This window comes from Porites lutea, chromosome 7 (genome assembly GCF_958299795.1).
Source record: "Porites lutea chromosome 7, jaPorLute2.1, whole genome shotgun sequence".
Classification (NCBI taxonomy): Eukaryota; Metazoa; Cnidaria; class Anthozoa; order Scleractinia; family Poritidae; genus Porites; species Porites lutea.
This window is the reverse complement of record NC_133207.1, coordinates 4,140,171-4,159,879: the sequence shown is the minus strand read 5'-3', so window position 1 is coordinate 4,159,879 and position 19,709 is coordinate 4,140,171. Positions and strand designations below refer to the sequence as shown.

Below are 19,709 nucleotides of genomic sequence, written 5' to 3'. Positions count from 1 at the left end.
ATTTTGAACCAATCACAAATCAGAAAAGTGCAAAACCAGATAATTTCAACAAAAACTGCTCCAAAATCGTATATTTATTAAATTCTTTATTACAATCCAAGTCTTTGTTACAAAAGAAGGTGGAAACAAGCACAGGTTTTTCAGAGACTTGTTGACATACAAATAACAAAACCGCAAAATGTTCTTGGCTTCTCTTCCAAATTTGGGCGATTGATTATATTTATCTTGCAAGGTGATGCTATACATGCAACACTACAAGGTTTATAACACAATAAAACGTACCCCACAAAAGGGGTATACATTCAATACAAACGTCTGCTTTGTTTTAGTAAATTTTTTTCACCTATACTGTTTATTTGGTACGAAATTTTATTTATATATGTTTCACGAGTATATATCAAGGTTATCAATATGACGAAAAGAGAGCTCTGAAAGAGCTACTGTACTACTCAATATAACTGCGTGCAAGTTCTTGGGCAGATGAGAGGCTAATCTCGTACCCAGATCTTGCCCCATCTTACGCTAGGAGATCTGGGTACGAGATAAGAATGACGACAGCTTTAACGTTTTCCCGCCAAAATGACGCTGGATAACGTGTGCGCACTGCTTCGTATTGAGAAAGTCTCGATATCGTGGGCGTCCTCTTATCGACTCACATCGCGCCTTCCGAGAGCTCAGTAGCAGAATTGACCACTTTGTGTTGACAAAGCCGTGACGCGCCTACCAGGCGCTTTGTACAAAACGGCGGAAAATAGATTGTTAAAAAGACCAAAAATTATAATTAAAAATAAGAACCCTTCCAGAGGCCCGCACGTTTTTTCGATCAGTTTATGCCTTTCTCGATACGTCGTTGGTTAGACTCTACAGTGATTAGCATCTAATTTCTCCTTACGGTATCATTGTTCAAAATGACCCTTAAAATGCTCTATGACAGATTTATGGTAAATATAGAAGAGAATATATGTGTTGATAGAACGGTCGCGAAGGGCTTTTGGGTTAGGCATCCTTATGTTCTCACACCACCATGTCTTGGTGTCTTAGACAAGAGATATCCAGGCCTGATGACACTCACACTGTGTTTAAAATATGTTGTTCCCGGATATTTATGACTGTCCTGGGATCGACCTTCTATTCACAGCTTTCAGAGGCCGTTGATACGGTTGTGCGTTTCACTAGGTACAGTTTCAAATAGCATCAAAACTTTGGGATTGTGTTGAAGATCTTCAACGCAGGTCCAAGTTTAATCTTGAGAATATTAACAATATCGCTTTGGTTGAGCAAAAGGAATGCTTCTCCGTCAATTTGCTGAAAGATAATAAAAAAATCAGAAGTCAGAAGTTTGCGTCTTAAAGGTAGCCTACGTTTACTGTTGCAAGAGGCCAATTTCGTTTCAGTTGTATGAGCTTAGTTCTTTTTATAACAGCATTTAATTAACAACGTAAATCAGTAATAATAGACCTTTCCCACATTCCTGTAAACAAAGGCACCAACTCGCGGCACGGGTGTACAAAATACAGTGATTTGTATGAAATTGTCCACCCGAGCCTCGTCTTCATTTCTTTATGTTTGCTCACTGGAGCGCACTGCGGGAAAGGTCTATAGGCGATCAAAACCTTTCAGAGCAACGAGCAGTAAAAAATATGTAGCCCAGCCTTTTTAACTGCTTCAACTGCTCCTTAATATTCTTAACCATTTTACTTCTCGCAGACTAATTTGCAGTTTGAGCGCCGCGGCCAAACTACAGTCATCTGAACTACAATGATGGTTCATCAACCTTTGTCAGAGTTTTAGCGCTGGAGCAAACGAATTAGACGACCCAAGGGAGACAGAGAAGGGAAACAGAAATGGAGAAATTAAGAGAGGAGGACAGGAAAGCAGGGCTTAAAGAAGGGATGAAAATAACTCAGCTACTGATTATCAAGCGGAAAGCAAACAGGGCAGAACATTTCACCTGTTCAACAAAGATCTTGGCCTGGTCAGCACAGCCTAGTAAGCGCACGTGATTAGCGACGTCATCAACATTCCATCGCATGATTTTTTGGCGTTCATTGGATACCGCTGCGTGGTTATTATGATTTATGGAAGTCTTGAGCTCGCTAAGAAAGGCCGATGGAAATCCGCTGCCGAGTGGCCATGGGAACGAGAAAGGAGAAACGTGTTGAATGCCTTTGTCTTCGACTAGAAAGGAACAATATGAGAGGAAAAATGAGGCACTTTACTATTAAGAGTTAAGGTGGTTATTCATTATTCACTGTTTTGCCAAGGGTACTTACCATTTACATAAAAAAACTGGAAATTCCGGTTGAAAAATTAAATGCTTTGCGCCATTCCGGTTGGAATGCTTCAGAAAACATTGGCTGTGATTTGAGGCCATGCAATTCTTCTGCTACTTTTGGTAAGTTCAGTTGATTTAGATATACTTTATAGCAGGTGTTTCTTCCACCACGGCAATTCTGTTGCTTTACTGTATTTGTGCAACATTTCCACCTGGGTGGTTTATGCAAATGGTAAGCATCCCAATTCTCAAAAGTTTATGACTGTTTGAGCTTCTATCGAGAAATGGAATTTTCTTTGTCCCAAGCTTGCAAACATCATGGTGGATAACATCTTTATCATTTTTTGTGCGCATGATCTGAATATTCATCTCATACGCCTCTTTAGACAAGGGAACTGGGACGAGTTAACTTTTGCAAAGATTTCTGGGACTGTTACAGGGGAAAAATTGGCCAATAGCTGACCGGCGCGTCCCTAGAAACGATCCCAGAAACAACGTATTTCGGCTCCAGTCCCCCTCTCGTTTCTAAAGTGGCGAATAGAGGAGGTGGAATTAGTCTCAGGTTTGACGTAGAGGCATCAATGTTCCTCCCTCCCCATAAAAAAAAACAGAATGGTTTGGTGTAGAGGTATCAATGTTCCTACCTACCCTCCTCCTCAAAAAAAAGAAAAAGAAAAGAAAATTACCTCTAAGCCTGCTGCTATCCAGTTTCTCCTCCTTGACAGCGGATCTGCTGAAAAGGTACAGTTTCTTCATAAGCATCTATTATCACGTTTTCTACGCGGCTCCGTATAGGAGAAGGTTTGGCCAGGACGTGCCACACATGCCGCTAAAGCACGTCAGGAAAAAAATGCGTTCAACCATTAAACTAATGCAAAGACGCACACGAGCCAAGCAGGCCAACGCGGCCGGGGCTTAGTCAGGCCGAGGAAACAATGAGCCGATAAAGCTTAAAGTTCGAGGTGTCAACCACTCGACTGACATATCTTCACTACATTTAGATAATCAATTTTATATACTGGCAATTTTTATCCTTACCGGGAGGTACTGCGCGTGCCGATGATACCAGATTCTTTACCGCCAATAACGAAGCTCTTGTAGGTGGGGGAGTGGAGTGCGGCCTTCTTCGGGCCTGGCGGGGATTTCGCTGACAAATGTTTCACTCTGGGACAACCTGATAATCTGGAAAGGTAATGGCGAGACGTTACACATGCAAGACAGGTTCAAATATCATATCTGTTATTTTCAAGCCGTCTGTAATACCACACGGCGATTGCTTAACTTTTAGCCTGCATTTGACTAGTTTCCAATTACACTATGGCACTCTAGAGACCATACCGTCCCCAAAAATGTCCCAAATTGAAATTATCCTCTAAAGATGCTGAAATACAGTGGAATCCCTATTTCTCGAACCCTCGGTTTTTCGATAAAACTTCCCTTCATCAGGACACCACCTGAATTTTATCCGCCGATTTTTCAAACCTCCCGATGTTATTCAGACCAATGTCTGAGGGTAAACTTGCGAGAATATACTTACGTGTAATGGGTCTTCCATTGACCACTCACGTGACCTGAGCCGTCACATCCGGGTGTCGGACACGTTCCATCTGCCGGGTTAGGGTGGACTTCTTCTATGATCAATAACAATTTGTAAGTAACTTGACGCTTTGAAAAGCTAACAGAACTAATCACAACAACGTAACCCAAATCACTGCACTGGAAATATGTCTATATTTAGTCTACAGAAAGAAAGTTAATGTTCTTTTTGAAAAAAGAAAAAAATAATAATAAGTCACCACACTCGTTTCATTGAGAGGAAATTAAAATTTACCTCCCTGGGGAGCGTTAGCCTTACGGCAAAAGCCGCCATATTATATATTTTTAATGTGCGGGCGCTAATCATGCTTGATTAGGAGATTTACGAGTTCTAAAACTCTCATTTTCAAAACGTGGCTAAGTGTAACACCTTTCTAGTGAAAATGAGTTTTACTTACATGAGAATAAAAAAATATATTTTTTCTCATCAAAGGCTTCGCACTACGCCTCGAGGCTTGGGGCAAACTTGGAAATGCCCCGGGAGGAGCTACTCCCCTATATAAGCTATATAGGAATGTGCCGCCCCATCGGATAGGGTTTTTGGGCCGTTTTGGTCTGAAAACGGGTATACACTTTGCCCATTTTGGTCTGGGATCGGGTATGGTTTTCGAGGGAAATAGGGGAGTTTATGAACGTATTTATCGTTTCAATTCCGAGTGAGTAAGAAAGAAAGAGAAATATGCGAATTCGAAACGAATTTAAGGAATTTTTTGTTTGCGTTCTAGTGTAAATAATGAAAACATAATTTCTGCCTAAAGGCCAGTCCTGAAAACGGGTTTGGAAAATGACATTTTTGGTCTGAAATAGGGTCAGGATTTGGAGAACCGGGCGGCACATCCCTACCAAGAATTCCCCGGAGTACCCCCCCCCCCCCCCCCGCCCCGGGAATGGCTTATAATGCGCTGTAAGGATGCGAAATGCTGGAAATGCAGTTCTAAGCGGGGATAAATGTAAGAATTTCCACGCACTTCCTTACCTTTTATCGCCTTCACAACCGCTAACTTTTGCTTAGAAGCGTACGACCAATCAGATTCCTCAGTCATGGAGTTGTTGGAGAGTCGATCCACAAGGCACGAGTCTTTGTTTAAGTTCTGTAATGAGTAAGGACAACCAAAGGTACTGTGATGGGTGGAGTATTTAGCACCCTTCACGTGACCGATGCCTTTACATCCGGGAGTTGGACAAGCAGCACTTGATATCTTCTCTCGTGTAGCTGAGTTATTAAAACAAGCAACATAAAACGGTTAGGTCCGACCGAATGATTTATATTGAAACATGTTACACATAGTAAATAATAGGGAGTCTAAGCATCGACGACGACTGCAACGAGACAAAACAAAACAACAACTTTGCACGTGCATCACCCTTATATTATACACTGCTTTACTGTCGTTGCACCACCATGATGTGAAACTGCCTAAACGTTTTGCTGAGGACTAATTCTTTTTAAAACTTAGATACAGTTCTTTAGAAATTCAAAGTTTTTAAAAAGCTGTACCTTGTACAATATTGGCTCGATTTACACAAAACTTGAGAATTTGCCAAACTCGGTTTTCTCTTTCTAACTTTGTGGATATCGTGTTTTTATCCCATAATTAAAGGCACTAGTACCCAGCCCTTCTAGGTTTGGAATAAAACTCGTCCAGAAAACAATCCCATAGTGCAGTTCGATACAACATTTACTCAGTCTCACATTCAAACTCAAAATGACCCCACACCATGGTGGACATAAACTTACTTAGGGGAGTCTCCAGGGGATGGCCTGTCTTTTCACACCACCCGCATGGGTACAAGTCCAAGGATTCGGACTCAAACCAATCATCGTAAATGTCGTCCCAGCCATCAAAATGGATTCGCAAGCGGTACTCGTTCACTTCTGCTACAGTGGCTGCTCGCACCATGGAGGGATTCCTTTTGTCGACTGCTTCGAGCTTCTGTTTTACTTTAAAACCGGGTAGAAGTCTCTAAAGCAAAGGAAAGGTAATGAAAATAACTTGTTATCATAGAAAATATTCTGCCAAGTATAAATGCGGAGTTCATACCGTACTTCTTCGATGAAACGACCTGGGCGCCTTTTAAATTTTTGGACCTCAGCTTGAGAGTGTTTTGGACCTTGAGAGTAGCCGCCATTTTCAGAAATAAGTAACTGGTTAACTGTTCATTAATATAAATTTTCTTTAAAATACTAAGTAAACTCGGTCTTCGGGGAAGTCTCTTAATATTTTTTTTCCTGGAGGGGAGGAGATTCTTCGACGTGGGCGCTTACTCGAGGTTGGGTGCTTAATCGAATAAATACGGTATGTCTGTCGCTTTAATAACACTGATAAAAGGGAGTAAGCGCAGATGTAGGTCAGATCAATCCTTACAAAATGGCTGGATCTAGACGGCTTCGCAGTCATTGTTTTCTGTGCTCTTCATGTTTAAGAAGCAATAAATCGATTTTAAGTGTCTTTAAGCCTATGCGTTTACCTGGCTACGCGCGGGTACGGTTACCAGAACAGGAGTTCGTAGTTTGGCGGTCCATGCCGTTGTCTAGTTGGGCAGGTGGAAACAACAGGCTATCCGATATGAGCTCTAGTTAGCTTGCGGAAATCTGCTTGAGTGCATCGAAAACAACACTTACGGGCATACTTACCGTTTTGAAGAAGTGTTTAGGCGCGGCAACGGAGCCTGTGGACTTCAGGTACTGTTCCCATCGAAAGGTGTGAAATTCATCATCTAATAGAACGAAATAATTTGAACAAAACTGTAAGTAATTCACAAAATGAAAAGCTTCCACGGCTAGAATATTGCAAAAAATTATAAATTGTTTCTGCGGCCGTTTTCAGGAAGTTAAAAATCCGGTTAGGGTTTTAGCGGTGGCATTGCCAAGACAGTTGGGAGGGGGGTCCGCTTACGAAAGTGCTGAAGTTTAGCTGTCTTGCTGAACCTGGACTTGGTCAAAAGCTTTTTAAACTTTGATGACTAGATTTTCGTCTCTTTACATCTTACCGTTAGGCGGGTTTAGATTTCGGTTATTTTCTCTGCACCACCCCACTGGTCTAATATAAGGACAGTCATCCCCACACCAGTAGTCATAGGAGTCATCCCACTCATCGAAATGAACCAGAAAATAGTTGCCAATCACATTCGTGACCGTGGCAACGCAGATGAGGTCCGGGTTCATCCGATCCACGGCTTCTAGTTTCATTCCAACTTTGAAGCCATGCTTGGTTGATGAAATCTGGAAAGAGAAAACACTGGAAGTGAATGTCACGTTGAGAAATAAATGCACCATGTTTAGTTGACCTGAATTTAAAAGAGAAATTTATGAATGTATGTTGAATTGAGAGGCAAAAAATAGATTGTAAACGATTGTTGCTCCTGCAGTGAGAAACTGTCGTAAGCGTTCATCAGTAGGATGACTAAAATGCGTGCAACTCCAAAATAGACCTTTTTAGCTTGTATGTTCTCAAGGGAATTTGCGTTTTGCCTCGTCATAAATTATGCAGTTATATGCACTTGAATAGGACTTAGCACTTGGAAGTGAAATGGGAAAACAACCACTACCGTAAGATGGGGGATCTTACTAGCTTTAAACTCGCGATATCTTAGGATATAACTTTTTATTATGTTTTTATCTTATTCCTTTAATGACTCATTTCTTGTTGTTATATTGTATTTCAAATTATTACTATTTTTTTACTAGTATTATTAGTCTTGCTCACCATACAAACTAGATGTCACGTTTAAGAGAGTCGAAAGGAACAGATAAAATTGTCAATTCTTAAACTGTTAGTTAATCACTAGTCTTAATTTTTATAACTTGTAATTATCACACGGAATGTCTGAAAACCAGCTTGCTGAGCCATTTACCGTCTTTATATAAGGTTGATTGATTGATTGATTGACTCGTTAAAAGGCCGGTCTATTGGTTTCGGCTCTATTAGGCTTTGTCTACAATGTACCAATAGCTTTTTCAACCGACATGAAAAGCTATTCGGTACAGTGTGAACGGCAACTAGCGCCGAAATCGTCGTTTTTATGAGTGAACAGAAACCCTATCCCATCAGGGGCGGATCCAGGATTTTTTTTAGGGGGGGGGGGGGGGCACTCGTCTCTTGCTCTACTTCAACACCAATAAACCACATAGTTTTTTTTTTTCGCAGAATACCAGTTGTATTAGAAAATCGCAGGTCATCTCAGGGGGGGTTGGCGCACCCCCTGCACCCTCCCCCTAGATCCGCCCCTGCCCATGTGGTTTACGTGTCGGCGCAAGAGCTATCCGGTAGAGTGTGAACCAGTGGTAGATCCAGACCTTCAGATATGGGGGCGGGGGCCCGGTCACCCAGACCCTGAGATAGGGGAGGGGGGGCGGTCTCAAAAACATATTTTTTCGGCCCGTCGGGCCCTGGATCCGCCACTGTGAACATAGCTTAAATCCCATAACAATTGCAGAAGATTTTAGGAGGAGCCAGGCACAATCTAACTAGGTTAGCACAGCTACAATCCTGGAAAAAGTCTTTGGGACAGTACTACAATATTCATATTTGTCTGTCATTTCTCGGTTCCCTCTTAAAGCAGTGCATCCTTTTCAAAATTTTCAACCCTATACAAAGTTGAAACTCAGAAAAAATTCTGAATACACGCGTCCAACATTGTTTGTGGGGTGAGGGGAGGGGGTTGGACCTGTGTGAATTGGAAAACGCCCCAGAAACGCAAAAGTGTCCCAAGACTTTTGTCCATGATTGTAGTTACTGACAGGTCAAGTTATTCAACTTACAGGTTTAAAAAGGTGTTCAGGTGCTGCTTTAGCCTCGCACATCTTCAAGTAGGTGTCCCATTTAAAATCAGCAGCAGACATGCCTTAGAAGTAAAGAAAATCCTATTAGTTAATCCAAATACACCACTATGACGTTACTGGCAGTCACCATAGCAACAGCATAAATTACCAAGTGGACCGGCCCACTCCAAGCAGTGTGCAGGATGTTTTTTCACATGAATTTAGTTTAATGGCCTTAGCACCCACGATTCTCTTGTAGCTCAGTGGTAGATAGTAACCAGAAGGTCATTGTTTCGACTCCTGCTATAAGTACTCTGAATTTTTCTTCCGAGCCGTCTGTGTCATAGCCTCTCACGCAGGCGTTTTTAAGGGAGCTCGTATTTCTTCCCCCTCCCCACCCCCCCCCCCCCCGCCACAAATATAGTGTTGACAGGCTTAACACGACTCATGAGCTCGTGGAAGTATAAAAACGTGACCCTATAGTTACCTTTTTCCTTCTTTTCTTTCCTTCGCTAAGGTTATGCAATGCACGGGGTATTCTAAAATCTGAATCTGAGTCTAACATTTATTATAGGTCAGAAAGCTTTTCCAGTGTTTCATGCAGATCGTGTATTTGTCGGGTTATCTTCCGGTCAAGGTCAGCTTTCCAGAATTTGAAAGGTACAATGTGATTGGCTAAGCTTGGGAAAGGAATTTTGTTCTCGGTTGAGCAGGCGTTTGTGCGGAGAGACGAAATACGAGCTCCCCTAAAAAGGCCTGCTTGGGAGGCTACCTGAGTCACTGACTGAAAAAAATCTCTCTTAATTAACAGACAGTGTTTTCATAGCCTGCGCTGCGGTTGGCCCACGTATCATCTAGTCCATTAGTATACAGGTGGTTTACAGTGTCTTCGACGCAGGCTATGGTTTCAATAACCAATGAGAAACAGAGGATTTCTAATAGCCTCGTTGTTCGAGTATTCTCTTACTTCGAGGGGGATGTAACTTCTGTCCATTCTTCTCACACCAGCCTACATGGAACAGAAAAGGGGAGTCTGCGCTTGTCCAGAAGTCGTAACTCTCAGACCAGCCGTCAAAGTGAAGCCTTAGTCGGGTCCCCTTAACTCTGACAACTGTACAAACACAGATGTAAGAGGGATGCTTTGGATCAACTGCCTCAAGTTTCATGTCTTTCTCGAATCCACAGGTCGTTTTACTTTCTAGATCTAGGAATGGATTTTCCTGCGATAGAAGGGAAAAGAGGTTTCAGTATTGTTTTCTATAAAACGCGCGTAAGCCAGAGGAAGCCCACATGACCGGGTGTTACTAAAATGTTGAACGGGGAACGTGAAACAGGGAACGGGGAACGCGCCCAGGAAAAGGGAAAATGAAGGGATCAAAATCAGAGAATGTGTAATGAAGTTACTGATAGAGCTAGGGTTCAAGTTAGGTTTTGTTCCCTTCTTTTTTTTTCGTTTACTCGCTCCCAGTACATGTTCCATCCCCACAAGGGATCCCGTTGTCTTTTCATGAAGTACCCGCGCGTATTACTACTCTCCCCAGGATGAAATGTAATTCCATCAGGAGAATAGGGTTACCCCAAGCAGTATAAAATGTCGCCGGGATGAGGTTTTTCCATGTTATAACGCTCGCCGGGCCAGCCGCTGAACAAAACCAGCAACAGGGGGGCATCGGGTAAGAATACTACTCATGCGCACTGCTTTAAAAACTCTCTTTGTAATAAACACACGACGGCTCCGGGATGGATCACTTCGTGTAATATCGGGATAAAAGTAACCTCGACAAAGCAAGCCAGCCCGACTCATGCCATCATCACCTTTTAGTACTCGGCGCAAATGCTCACAGGGTTCTTTAATCGACAAACACTCAGTTCATGTTTTGACAAGTCTAAAAACACTCAGTTACACCTCGTTTTTTCGCTTTGTTTTAATAAAAGATCCGCACCTGTTTAAAGACACTGGCCGGCACAGCTTTCGCTCCACAAGCCGTAAGATAGTCTTCCCACACAAACGCTTTGGTTGAATCGTAAGGAACTGAAAAAAAAAGACAACGTAAACATTAAAAAAAATGGATAAATGGGTTAAGTGTTAACAACACTTTTTATTTAGAAACATAAACGTACCGTCCTCTCCTTTCATGAGATCGGTCGCATTTAACGAAGCCTTCTTGAATTTAAGCTTGTTCTTCATTCGCTTTCTTTTGACTTTAAACGTTCTTCGAGCTCCTAACATTTCTGGTTCATTGTCCCCAGGTGGTGCTGTTTCCTAAACGATAATGTGTTAACAATCAGGTGATCATACTAATGACGATATCATTATGAAGCCGTTGATGATAAACACCTCGCCCTTTTTTATTGGGCGGATTCAAAAGCGTCGGAAGAGAAGAAAAACTCCGGTAGAGTACGCATCTTACCTTGGGTGCCAGAGACTTTTCATGCGCCCTTTTCTGGTTACGGTCCGGTCTTTATAATGACCCGCGCCGCTAGTGGCTTCGGCCTCGGCCCAAGATCGGTCGGCCTTTTTGGCCGACAACTAAAGCATCCCACCGCTCGCGAGAAAAAACCCTCTGGCACTCAGGGTACATGCACTTTGGACTTGATCACTATTGTTATTATATTGCATGTGTCGACAAATCCGCTTGAAATGTAAACATCAGTCAGACAAACACAACTTTTTGCGGTGTCGTCTTGACATTATCATATGGGGAGCGCCCAGTTAACACTTCATGAGGAAACAAGGATCAGCAGAGTCGATTTGTGCGGAGCCATCCCTGTTTCGACTTCTTTCTTTTCCGTAAAACGGAGCACTGATAGGAACAGGGGGTAAAATCAGCGCGCCGCTGGCCTCAGATTTATCTGTTTAAGAACGAGTTACCGACGTAGAATAAGGATCTTTAACAATCTTTAAAATACTTACATGAGTCCGGGGCACATCCTCGCTGGCTAACAGGGCAGGTTTTTTTCCTTTCTTCTTCCTTTTCACAATCTTTCCATCTATTGTTTTAGCATGCCGCACGTACTCCCGACCCTTATTTCTTCTTCCAGTGTAGACCCCCACGCACGACAGACTACAGAATCGCCCGGAAGCAGAGAATTCCTGAGGCAGACCATATTTCCCGCAAACCTCGCAGCAAAGTATACCGCTTGTGTCGGGCACGGTTGACATAGTGTCCCTGGACGTTGCTGCTTGAAAAAAAAACGTATGATTAAACTTGCGCAATGACTTACAGAGTTGTTTTCACTGCGGTGTTCAGTTGACGAAGAATAGGATTTCGTTATTACCCAGCAAAGTTACATGAATAAATCTACGGATAAAACCGGGAATCTTCTTTGATTAGAAGAAAAGTCATCTAAGAATTTATGTTCCAGAGGCTTCATTTCAGGGCACAAATGCCTTAGAGTTCCGGGGCATTTGAGCCAATCAGAAAAGGAGAAATAGTTTGAATGAATAATGATATCGCTTAGCTAGCTAGCTATTACAGGGTTGCACAGGGAAATGGGTCAAAATTCGTCTCATGAAAGAGTCCCATGGTGCAGTCCGGCACAGTACAGACCCAGGCTCAAACGTAATCTAACCAACCTAAGAACTGGGACCAGTCCAGAGCTAATAGAGATCTTTAGATTTGAGGACGAGAACGAGGACGAGATTTGACTTTTAAGGTTTCCCGCGTATTCCAAAAAAAAGATACACGGGAAAGCTTCATTGTACTTTTTTTCACTAGAGAAGTTAGCACTTTTATCTTTATTGAAGAAGGCGATCGAAAATGATAACTTCTAACATTTGATAACTTGTTTTGCTAAAACTCGTGGTAGAATGACGGCGGCTATCACGTTTTCCCGCCAAAATGAATCGGATTCACGCGCGCGCACAACTTAGTATTGTGAAAATCTCGTACTCTTAGCCATGCTCGTCTTAGAATCTAAAGCTCTCTATTTTAACGTCAAATTTTACAACAACCGAGGAATACTACGGACGTGTCAGGATATCTTACCTTTCGGGGCAATGTTTTTGGCCTTTTTGCCAGTCTGCTCCACTGTGTCGCTTGTTTTACGGTGTTGAGTGGGCGTGCTCCACTCATACTCGCCATTCTCTGTTTCCACTGTGCTCACAATCTCCAGTGTCCCAAACTCAGTCATTTTAAACTTAAGATTGCTTCCTAAAAAAACGATAAAATTTAATGACGTTCATGAGGGTCGATGTGGCAACGACCGTTTACACAAGGGCTGGGAATTTCTAGAGGAAAGGCTTACGACATAGTTTTAATTAAGGATTACCGTTACTCAAGCAATTACCCGGTAGAGTAGCAATTCCGTCCTTCCAGTCTAAAGCTCCAAACGGATCATCACCATCGTCGGTTGTTTTTTTCTCCAAGGAAGTTTTCTTCGCACTGCTGTTAGCATTGTTTGCTGTATCCTTAGCAGGCACAGTTTTGAGCTCAGCCGTGTTTCCTGATAAAGGCTGATTAGAATCGTTGGCGTTTTCTTCAGAAGTCGCCAAGCTCGGAGAAGAAGTGCTTCCCTCTGGAAACGGCTCTGATCTTATGACCAGATTTTCTGCGATAAGGGAAACACAGAGAAACCAGTTGCTGAGAACCATTTCAATCTGATTAGCTGAAGGCAGTGCAGCAGTGCATCATTTTGTTTTTACCAAAAGATATTGTATTTGTTCAAATTCCTGTGAGGTCTGCCGCAGGGTTTTGTGTTTGCTTTGAGATATTTGTTATTGCCGTAAGATATTAATTTTTGTTACTGTTATGAGCTTTTTTTTTTTTTTTTTTGCCATGAGATATTTGTTTTTGCCACGAGGTTTTTGTTTATGTCTTCACATTTTTGTTATTGCCATGAAATACAGTTAAACCTCCATTAGGCGGCCAGCCTCGGGGTGTACCGGCAAGTTGCCGCTTCGTGGAGGTTGGCCGCTCAATAGACGTTTGTTATAAATTAGCATAATCTTTAGAAGAAAAACCACTTTATTTTGAAACAAACGCACTACTGGTCCACAATTCAACTTCCATATCAAACAGTATTTTCTTTCGATGAAGATGATGTGAACTGCGGAAATACACATTTGAATAAAGATATGATCGTCGCATTGGTCATTACAATTTAAGCATTTGCAAATTTATAACCCGAAAAAAAAAAATTTCGGGACTTCAACGGGACTCTAATAACCCATGGCCTCTGCGTTAGCGTTAGCTGCAGTGCTCTACCAATTAAACTATGACTGAGACCCACACACTGGGAGCAGGCCAATTTGTTGAGTTCATCTTAACCCATGAATGGAATGAAACAAAGATGATGTGAACTGCGGAAATATACAATTAAATGAAGATATGATCGTGGCAGCGGTAATTGCAAGTTAAGCAATGAATTGCAAATCAATAAAATATTTTCTTTCATCAAATTCTTGAAATGAAGCCAAACTAAATGTATGAAGCACTTGACGGCCACTTACTCTAGTTGGGAAGGCTAAAAGGTGGCCGCGGCCCCTTAATAGAGGTTTAATTTCCCATTTTTTTTCTCTGAATTTTTTGGGGTTGGTCACTGGCCGCTTGACAGGTGGCCTCTTAATGCGGGTTCAACTGTAGTTGTTTGTACCGTGAGGTTTTTGTTTATGCTCTGAAACATTTGTCGATTGCAGTGAGAGAATTGTTTTTGCCTAGAGACATTTCTTTTTTCGCCGTGGGATATTTGTACCGGTTTTTTATTAAGCAACAGTGTGTTTTTTCCATAGCATCCCCTAGGTTTCCATGAATTTCTATTCGCTAAAAATCATTATTATAATCATTATTGTTTCGTTTGCTTGAATCTTTTCTTATGTAACCAACAAGATTGCTTCCTTCCATTTGGCTAAACTATGGTAATAAATTCAAGTTTGTTTTCTGGCATTAAGGACTTTAAGGGCCTGTTTACATGGAGTGGGGGACCCCGGTCTAGTGGGGTAGGTTTCTTTTGTTTTGTGTCCTCCAGAGCGTGAAAACAAAAGAAACCAACCCCACTAGACCGGGGTCCCCCACTCCATGTAAACAGGCCCTAAGATGCTATTACTGCTACGAAAAGGAGAAAGTCAAAAAAGCAATTGGTTGAATAAGCAAGACAAAAACTCGACTGCACGTGCATCACGCCTTTTTGTACATTTCTTTACCGTCACTGCGCGACTACGACGGGAAAATGCCTAATTTCACGTTTCATAGAGGACATAACCAACCGACGGCTAAATTTTCTTTCTCTTTCTGAACTTGAATGTGGTTCTTAGGAATTCGGCTCAAAAAGAGTGCGCTTGCATTTGACAAAGTAAACGAGTTCGAGTGATCACGATAGAGATTGACAGAACGCAAATTCACTTTTTAAGCGACGTTTTCGTGGCCGTCGCCGTCGCCGTCGCCGTCGCCGTCGCCGTCGCCGTCGCCGTCGTGGTATCTTAAACTCCCTATTACAGCAATTACAGCTGAGTCATCGCAACTGGACTTTTCGACAAGAATTTAAGGCAGAAAGGGAACGAAATACCATTTGACTTCAGAGGGAACTCCGTCCGATTCTCGTTTTCGTCATTTTGAGTTTTCTGTTTCTTCGTAGGTGGTCCATAAGCCATTCCTATGAAGGAGTTTTTTTGAACTTCGCCATTAGAAATACTTCCGTAGATCCACTGTTGAGAAAAAAAAGGAATAAAAATGAGCACAGGGATATTAAGAAGTAGTGGAATATAATGACAAAACACCAAAAACCGACCAAAGTTATTACGTTTTCCCTTAGGTTATTTCTCGTTCTTCAAAGAATTTAAAGAAAAATAGGAGAGGCGTTAAAAACAAAAAATAAATAAAAACGATTTAGAGGTAGCACATCCACAAAGTGGTTCTTCGTCTACCTGATTCCTGGTGGAATTGGAATTTGGAAATGTTGGTTTTTGAGGAGAGGGAAAAACCGGAGTACCCGGAGAAAAACTTCGCAGAGTAAAGAAGAGGACGAACAACCCACAAATGGCTTCGACGCCGGACTAATTTGAACGTGGGCCACATTGGTGGGAGACGAGTGCTCTCACCACTGCGCCACCCTTGACCCCTAAGGGTATAGTATGAAAGAACTAACAGTTTTACCCGGGTTGGGGGGTACTTCCTTATATAAGCTATATAGGAATGTGCCGGCCCAAAGGGTAGGGTTTTTGGGCCTTTTTGGTCTGAAAACGAGTATACGCCTTGCCCATTTTGGTCTGGAATCAGGTATGATTTTCGAGGGAACTACGGGAGTATATGAACGTATTTATCGTTTCAATTCCAAATCAGGAGTAAGAACGAAAGAGAAATATGCGAATTCGAATTGTTTGCGCTCTAATCTAAGTAATGATGACATTTTTTCTGCCTAAAGGCCAGGTATGAAAACGGGTCTGGAAAATGACATTTTTTGGTCTGAAATTAAGTCAGGATTTGGAGAACCAGGCGGCACATCCCCACCAAGAATTCCCCGGAGTACCTCTCGGGAGTTTTACCAAGGGGTAGACTGGAACTTTTCAACAGCATTCCCTGGCCGCATACAAAGTTATTTGTCGAGAATCATATTATATTTGAGGTGAAGAAAACTATCGTGCTATCGATTGAGTTTTTATAAAGTTTTTCCTAGGCCTGTCGTTGTGACATGGGAAGATAAGAAATCTACGTAGGCAACAAAAATCAACGTATACAAACGTTAAGCATGGCTGGCCGAATTTATCGTAGAATATAGTTTTCAAGAAATACGTAATTTCAGTTATTATATTAAGGTTTTAATGCTTCATAAACTAACACTTTGGATTTACGTTTTATTCTGATGTCGAAGATTCTCGCGAAAAAAAAGGTTGAAAACATAAGCATCGCTAAAGCGGCGATTTGATTTTGTTTTTAGGGAAAAGCATGTCCTTGTACAGGCCTGTTTTTTGGCAGTTGCTATGGATTTGCAGATATGCAGTTGCTCTAATTTGTTATGTGTGACTCACTTAAGTCAACTCTGAATAAGGTCACAAAACAATATCAATTCAAAACGAAACAAAGTAGCGTTTTTCGAAGCCTATTAACGCGTTTTAGCTTGTTTCGAAGTACATTTCGTGTACAAATCATTCGATTTATTTCAAGCAAATGACAATTTGTTCAACCACTACAAGGGATTCGCTTACGATTTAGTATAAAGCAGTTTTTCAGAGAGCTGCCCAGTGAACGTACGTTGCGTGACGATCATAGAGTATTTAACTAAACAGAAACCTCTATAACTGACAAACTGACCATCACAGCTTTTAGCCAGTTACGGTTCCGAAACAAACCTCCTAGCGGAACACACATTTTTAAATAAATATATGTTTCGATGAACTGAACGTGGTTCCTGTGGAACGGTTTGTTCAAATCAGGTACTTAGAGTATTCAAAGTTTCACGATACTTTTTTTTTGTAAAGACAGAAGAACGAATTCAGTGTAACTTAATTTATTTGGCGAATTGTTTTGTTTTATTTTCATATCTTTGTTAAATGAGATGATTACTGTGTGAAAATGAAATCATTTTTGCGCTAATGTCATCGAACACCAAGCGCTCGAATTGAAGACTTCCCTGGTGACAGAAAATAGCTTCCTTTCGAAAAAGAAGGTTTTAACAGTAAATATTATTTATGCAATTACTGAATATCGATTCACACCGAGTCGATATTTTTAACGAGCAAGAAACTGCGCGAGGTGAAAATTGCTATTTGGATGCTCGTCAAGCTGTCTTTAAACACCCGATCGAATGAAAATTTAGAGGAAATGACACTAATACCAGTAGAAACCGGTGACGAATTCTCTCTTAATATCGCTTTGATATGTTTCTAGTAAAGGCGGTGTCGCTGAAAAACTGAGAAAGATTGAAATAATTATGACTCAAGTCTCGGACTTTGAAACAAATTCACTATTGGTATGAGCGCAAGTTTATGTAAGAAACAAGTGACAGCTTAACTTTCTAAGAACTGCCACATCGCGACCCCGGAAAGATGGGGTCGCCCTTTTGTCAGACAAATAGAAAAAAGCATCTTCCTCTTTGATGGGAAAGAGCGCAATAGAAAAATGTTCCACTTTCTTGTTTGAAAAGGACTGTAAAAGATTAAAAACAAATTCAATTCGTTTCAGCTTTCAGTTTTCATCGCTCGGAAAAGGAAAACGTCAAAATAGTCAATGACATCGTACAAATGTTATGAAATCACTCATAAATTAAAGCTATTTTTGTTACTGCAAACCGCGAGGCAGGAAATATTTGTGACATGGCAGTATCGTAAAAATCTTCATTGTTTCGTTGCCAAACGAAAGCTATCAGATCGCTGTTAATCTTGAACTGAAATAGAAACGAAGAAAAGAGTATTGAACGGATAAAATGGCGTGAGATTCTCTAGTTTCGATCTCCCTTGGCTACTCGGTCTACACGCTTCAAGTGTTTCAGTGTTTGAATATTCAATAACCTTCAGCTTCAGACAGTTTCGACTTGAAAAACGACCTTTTCATGGCAGAATTGTTCGCTTTTCAAGAGAATTTATGTCGATGATGGAATGACTGCGATTTGCGTTCTTTTAGGAGAAAGGTAAACTGTTTGTCGCGTAGTTTGAAATAAATAAAAAAAACAAAATGACTGTGTTGCAGCGCGTGGAATACACTTGACCTCGTTCCCATGTGAAGACTTGTTTTGCTGCCTTGCTTCTTCACTGCTTATGTGCTTTGTTTTAAGTTCTGCGGGCATGCTCCCACTTTCCACTCCTTGAAACATCGTCTAAAATAAAAGACATAGATACCAAACGAGTTAGTGAGTTATCATTCTCGTCGAAAAACAAACAAACGCGGAAAAAGAAAAGGCCTTGGTGAAAACTAAACTACCGGCTAATCTTGAAATGTGTGCTAATATTAAAACAAGACCCACTTTTCAATTCACCCGAAAAAAATCGAATTGCTTGGCCCGACACGACGAAACGGCAAGAAAATTTGACAATGTTTAGCGTTCATCAAGAGTTTTAGGCTAAGCTCGAAAAACTACGAAGAAAAAAAGGAGTTAAGAACTTTACCGTTGTGCAAGTCGAAGGGTCGTCCACACAGAAATGCAAAAAAATTGTTCATCCGATACGTGGGATCTGTCAATCATTCACCGTCGAACAAAAACCCACGTGATTAATCCTATTGTTATGCAAAAAGGCCTGGAGCCTTCCAAAACGCTGGAGTAATTATTTGAATAATGCTTGAATTGAAATCAAAACAGAAATGTCGCAAAAATACCTGCTTTGGAAGTTGGATTTTCACATGTTTTCTGTTTTCGAAAAATAAGGGCCATCAAAAGCGAGGCCTGGTCACACTTCTAACATTCCGTAGCGAAACAGGGCAAGTCAAGCCCGAAATTTAATCTGGGAGACGTTTATCAAGATTAAAACAAAACCGCAATGAAAATAATTTGTAACATTGGTTGAAGCTCTTGAAGAGACAGTGATTCCGAACATAGCAACGTTCCTTGTTTCTTTTTCACACTGAATATCGTTTCCCCTTTGCTTACAACGAGCAAGAGAAAGAGATTTTAAGTGGTTTCGCTCGCTACAAAGAAACACAACTGCTCAATTGTTTTTTTTTTCTTCTTTTTGACTCAAGCTAGCGTTTCAAAAAAGAGAATTTTAATGACCTCAAACTGTCTTACAACCTTTGACATTGAAAAAAAGCACTCAATCTCCGACAGAAACGCAAAGATGGTTTGCCTTTTTATTTGGGGAAGGTTAAAATAGTTTTTGAAAGTTTTTTTACATAGCGTTGAAAGTAGTTTTCTCTGAGGGATTATAAAGAAATCAAAGCAAATTGCCTCCCGCGGGAAAAGTTCGCAGCTTGAATACTGAGCGGTTTCGAAATTATAATTCGTTTTTATAGAAAAAACTTTTGTTGTTCCTCTCCTGTATGTTATAATTTCAGACGACAAAATTCAACAACACAATATTTTCGTCGTATACCAGATGCTTAATACATGAAAAACCTTCATGCGAAGAAAACTTTCAAAACAGTCTTCAAATGTTTGATTAATGTTTCGTCAACCGAAAAGATATAATATGCGTTTTAGGTATCTAAATAA

The 19,709-nt window shown here is 41.1% G+C and overlaps 1 protein-coding gene across 4 annotated transcripts; it reads right to left on the bottom strand.

The window, feature by feature from the left end:
- Positions 1-70: 70 nt before the first annotated feature.
- Positions 71-18,690, bottom strand: LOC140943586 (lethal(3)malignant brain tumor-like protein 4). Of its 4 annotated transcripts, none has more exons than XM_073392692.1 (19): positions 18,670-18,690; positions 18,273-18,380; positions 15,138-15,276; positions 12,924-13,184; positions 12,623-12,787; positions 11,548-11,813; positions 10,755-10,896; positions 10,577-10,665; positions 9,601-9,853; positions 8,634-8,716; positions 6,863-7,094; positions 6,507-6,589; positions 5,610-5,835; positions 4,848-5,084; positions 3,813-3,906; positions 3,314-3,457; positions 2,962-3,008; positions 1,952-2,178; positions 71-1,305 (listed from the first exon to the last, which is right to left on the bottom strand). In XM_073392692.1, the coding sequence occupies exons 2-19, from the start codon at positions 18,375-18,377 to the stop codon at positions 1,195-1,197; spliced, it is 2,904 nt and encodes a 967-aa protein (XP_073248793.1). In that variant the 5' UTR covers positions 18,378-18,380; positions 18,670-18,690; the 3' UTR covers positions 71-1,194. The 4 variants fall into 4 exon arrangements, with proteins under 4 accessions (XP_073248793.1, XP_073248795.1, XP_073248794.1 ...); XM_073392694.1 differs by having other exon boundaries at positions 3,813-3,903; XM_073392693.1 differs by lacking the exon at positions 18,670-18,690 and adding an exon at positions 18,528-18,644.
- Positions 18,691-19,709: the final 1,019 nt, after the last annotated feature.